Source organism: Cyprinodon variegatus, unplaced genomic scaffold (assembly GCF_000732505.1).
Source record: "Cyprinodon variegatus isolate N-32 unplaced genomic scaffold, C_variegatus-1.0 Scaffold9, whole genome shotgun sequence".
In the NCBI taxonomy this organism is placed as follows: Eukaryota; Metazoa; Chordata; class Actinopteri; order Cyprinodontiformes; family Cyprinodontidae; genus Cyprinodon; species Cyprinodon variegatus.
The window spans coordinates 1,370,409-1,375,403 of NW_015150462.1; the positions used below are offsets into that span (position 1 = coordinate 1,370,409).

Consider the following 4,995-nt stretch of genomic DNA (forward strand, 5'->3'; position numbering starts at 1 on the left):
GCAAATTAATTAGAATAACTGATTAGCACTGGGCTTGGCATTCAAATTTTTTTTTTATTTACGCTATTGCAGGATAAATATCCTAAGCAAATTTTACACAACAAGCCACAGTAGCCCTGCTTTGTATTAGTGTGATGTTTATTACAAAATGTATTAAGCTTAAAAATACATTTTAAGCTTAATACATTTTATGCTAGCTGGCTTTAGCATGGCTAACCAAACAGTTGATGGGAACTGGAGTCAAAACTACTCTAGTGTCTGTTAAGATCAAATATAGTGGGAGATTGTGATTTAATTTTTTTTTTTTTTACCAACTTTTAAAGCGTTTTATGATAAAAGGAAGGAAATATTGTGCTTCTTGTCAAATGTTTCAGTTGAAAGAACATTGGGAAAGCTAGCTTATAATTGTAGAATAAAAAGTGAACACAACATCCATGAAAGATAGAGAAAGTTTTATTTTAGTATCAAACCACAAATAATAAATGAAAAAGTGCATAGTTTTTTATTTGATTAATATCACAGCCTTTAATTTTAAAAAATATGGATGCTAAAGTTATGTGCAACAATAATCGGTCCAATCCTTTTTATGAGAAAATTAAATTAAACTAACAAAGATTTCTCGTTTTAAACAACACACTTATAACAATTCAACACAATTAATTTCTAAAGGCAAATTATATAGCAATGAAAAAAACTGTTATCGATACACTTTAAACTTTTACAGAAAACTGTTTCATAATAGAATGTGAAGGAAGCAATGAATCAGAGTTGGCAAAAGTGAATAAAAAAAATTATAATTAGATTTTATGTGAGAAAACATAATTTTCCCCACCACTTCTAGCAACTCATTTAGTACAGTAGATTTTGGACACTTTTAACTATTGTAGAACAGTAAGAAACAAAAACGTGAGCTGCTGTTCAAAGCTTTAGTTCTCTTCATTTTCCCTTTGTTTTCTTTTTCTTCTCAGGATACCATCATAAAAATAAATATTGCAACAGTAGATTGGTTTATCCACAGTTTCTCTTCATTAGATATCAAGTTAGGCGTACTTTTAGTCCTGATCTCCTGTAAACTACTTCTGGCTGTGACTGCAACCCATTAGCTGATTGGTGCTCCCGTCGTAACCAGCTTGTAATAAGCTCCATTCATGGCCATGAGCTGGTCATGGTTCCCCTTCTCAACCACAAAGCCCCTGGACATGACAGCGATGATGTCAGAGTTCTGAATGGTGGATAGGCGATGAGCGATGACGATGCATGTCCGTCCCTCTCTGGCTTTGTCCAGGGCTTCTTGAACAGTCTGTAATTACCATCAAAACACACGCGTATAAATATAAATACATCAATGTGTGTGAAATAGTGCTGACACACGCACTGCAGACGGAGGCAAGATCTGATCTCCCACAAAGGAGACAAAACCATCACAAATTACAGCTATTTGACAATCACGTGTTGATTACTATCATTAGTATGTTCCAGTGGATCAGTGCACTGCAGAGGTCTCTTTGCCGCTCAGCATGGTTCAACCCTTTCAGATGGAAAAGCTACCCCAAAGGGCCACAGATAATGTTCGTCTAAGAGAGTCTCTACCAGAGGGTTGGGATGTACTGTAAGCAGCTTGAGATAATAATAGACATGATGAATGATAATGATGTTAACGATGATAATAATTAACAGCCTGCCCTCTTTGCTGGGGTGCCCAGAGAACACTCAGCAGCTGCACTGTGTTGGGGGGAAAAAAAGCCTTTCAGTTTACTGAAGTGTACCTTCTCGCTCTCCGTGTCCAAGGCGGAGGTTGCCTCATCCAGGAGCAGGATCTTGGGGTCACGTATGATTGCCCTGGCAATGGCGATGCGCTGTTTCTGACCACGAGACAGCTGAGAACCCTGAGAGCCCACGTTGGTGTTGTATTTCTGGAGAAGATTTACATTTTTCAAGACCCTGTAACACCTTGCCGATTTAAACTGACATCTTCTCAACCATTGGCATACGCTGAGCTTTACATGTATTTTTTCAATTTTGGGCGTATATATTAAGAGTCCAGAACTTATGTCCAAAGCCTAATGCCCATGAAATGACACAAGCCAGTGTCCTGAGGGGGGCAGCGATGCACCCGCAGGCGCCCCACCTGCATAAAAAGGTTTTTTTCATCATAGTGTTAATCTAGCTGCTGTTTACCACCCACCAAAAAAAGGAAATGAATAAAAAGAAAAAAGAAAAAGAAAGAAAGAAGGTTTCCAGTCAGAGCAGTTTCAGCATCATGTCTGGTAGGAAATTTGTTGGTCGTGGCCATGAATGCAGGGAGGATCCATCACCTTCTCGCTCACCCTATGATGGGGATGAAGTCTGGAGGAGAACTTACAGTTTCCTCCTGAGAACCCCCATTTATACCAAAATGCTGCCAATACGCCATTATACACTAGCTGTACGTTAGAAACACGTTCAGCGGTCGTCTGGAACACGTCCAACACGTTGACATGCATTAGAGATAAGTTCTCAATAAGTTACGCTTAACTTATGCCCAAGTTACTCATAGGTTTTGGGTAAGCTGGACACCATTACTTGTGAGTAACTTATACTCAATGTATGTCAACAATCAAATAACTTACCAGAAACTTATGCCCGAGGAATAAGCGTACTTCAACGTACTTGCCGTATGTTGACGTGTGCCAGCGTGCTTCATCGTTGTTCACCGTGTTCATATCTTATTCAAAACTGACCCATAACTTATCCAACGTATGCCAGCGTTATTGCCAGATATTTCGTACGTCAGGGATAAGCTGGCTAAATTGTTAAGGTGTGAAAGGGGCATTATATTTTGCTGGGTAAACCTTTTCACCACTAGAACAATCTGGGTTTGGATAAATTTGTTATACAACAGTAAAATGTTAATTGCACACAAGTTTAGTCTGGATCTGGTTCAGGGTGTACCTTGCCTCATACCCAATGACCCATCATGGGTGGCTTAAGTTGCCACAGAACTCAGTGTTAACAGAAGCAGATCCACACTTCCTGTTTGACACATTGAATATTGAACATCTGCTGTACCTCTGGGAGTGCCATAACAAAGTCATGAAGCTGGGCCTTCTTGGCAGCCGAGATGACTTCGTCCATGCTGATTTCTCGTGAGTTGTCTCCATACTTAATGTTCTCCGCAATGCTGCAGTCAAACAGCACAGGCTCTTGTGAAACAATGCCAATCTTGGAACGAAGGAAGGGCACGTTGACGCGAGTTGATTCATGCCCATCAATCAGCTGCAAGAATAAATGTATTTTGCCATTAGTGGAAAGTGGTCTAATAATCCCAGAGTGGAAATACAATCGGCATAATGAGCTATCATAGCACTATCTCTGCTGTAATTTTGCTCCTAAATGTCCAGAAATGATTTTGTCCTTTTTGAATATCTGGCTGACCATTAAGGCAATGTGATACCATTTCCAAACCATTTCCATCGCAGTTAAGACCATTTGATTCCTGGCAGAGATCCCTGCCTGGCACAAAGACAACCCTCTGGTACAAGAACTACCCTTTTTAAAGAGGATGCACTCAGCATTTCTCACCAGATCAATAAAAGTAATGTCAAATACTTCCATCAGCACCTGCATTGTAAGTCTAGCAATTATTTCTTGAATATAAAAACATCAAGCGTTTCATTTCCAGTTATGATGTGCCTCATTATAGTGATTGTACATCACATTTAGCTAACTGAAAGTTCAATATCTGGCATTTCTCAAAAGGTCAGCATCAGCTGTGACAGTGTAATGGTAAAAGGAATTAAACCCATACTTCCTCTCTTCAAGGTTTTAGCTGGCATGTGACAAGCTTGGAGTTAAAGCTGTGAAAGAGTTTGTATAATGTTGATTTTAGCATCATCATGAACTGAATGACCCTCAGTCCTCATTAAATGCACAACCCAAACTCCAGCTCCCAACTCAAACAGTACATGTTGCTGCAGACTTTATTGAACAAGTACAACACTGTCCCCAGAATAAAAATGACTTTGAATGTCTTGTAGCTTTTCTCACCACTTTGCCATGATCAGGATCATAGAACCGCTCTAGCAGCTGCACACTGGTGCTCTTCCCACAGCCACTGCTGCCCACGAAGGCCAATGTCTGTCCAGGCTTTACTGAAACATTTAAGCCATTCAGCACCTGGATGTCAGGCCTAGTGGGGTAAGTGAACTTGCAATCTATGAACTCAAGGTTCCCTTGGAAGTTATCCTAAAAAAAAAAAAACATAAGATAGTGGGATAAAAGCAGAACACAAAGTTTAGATAAAATGATTTTACTTTTATTGTTTACTTCTTCCCATACCCATTTTTCTCCCCTGTTGCTGTAGACGCTGATGGTAGGCACACGGTCCAGCAGCTGGAAGAAACGTGCTGCTGATATCTTAGCCTTGGCATAATCCGGAGTGTAAGAGGAGGCTCTGCCTAAAGCGGTGCCGCTGGTGACGATCGCTGAGATCACCCTGAAACAGAGATAGGTTGTTATTTCTCTTTCATTGTTCCTCCTGGGAGACATTTTTCATAACTCTGTCGTCTGATCTTCAGCAACTTTTTGTTTTTCATTACAGTCTCAGACTCCTAAAATGAAAAGCATTGTTTATGGTTTGTGACAAGAAATGTGGAATGCTTCATAGCTGATCTTTTTTTTTTCAAATTCAGTACCACATACATAAACATTTTTCATTTTAATTGTAATTGTATATACACAGTGATGTGCAGGGGGGAGAGGGCAATTGTTTTTGAAAGGTATGCTAAAGTGGCCTCTTGGGAGCCAAAACATGTGTTAAAGTGCCCTTTCTGTAACCCAAATGCATCTTCAGGTGCCCCCTTGGGAGCTAAGACGCGTATTAAGGTGCCCTCTTGTGAGCCAAAATGTGTATTAAAGTGCCTTTAATAAGCCAAAATGCGTTTTAAAGAAACACATGGTAAAGAGCCACTTTGGGCGCCAAAAAGCATTTAAAGGGCCCTCTTGGGAGCCAAAGCA

General features: G+C 40.0%; 1 protein-coding gene across 1 annotated transcript in view; it reads right to left on the bottom strand.

The window, feature by feature from the left end:
- Positions 1-1,099: 1,099 nt before the first annotated feature.
- The window catches only part of LOC107087054 (bile salt export pump-like), a 20,796-nt gene continuing 16,900 nt past the window's right edge, over positions 1,100-4,995 (bottom strand). Inside the window, exons 23-27 of the mRNA XM_015378402.1 lie at positions 4,318-4,513; positions 4,027-4,224; positions 3,049-3,255; positions 1,767-1,913; positions 1,100-1,300 (exon numbers count right to left, since the gene is read on the bottom strand). Coding sequence (XP_015233888.1) covers positions 1,100-1,300; positions 1,767-1,913; positions 3,049-3,255; positions 4,027-4,224; positions 4,318-4,513 — 949 coding nt within the window. The remainder of the gene's footprint in view (positions 1,301-1,766; positions 1,914-3,048; positions 3,256-4,026; positions 4,225-4,317; positions 4,514-4,995) is intronic.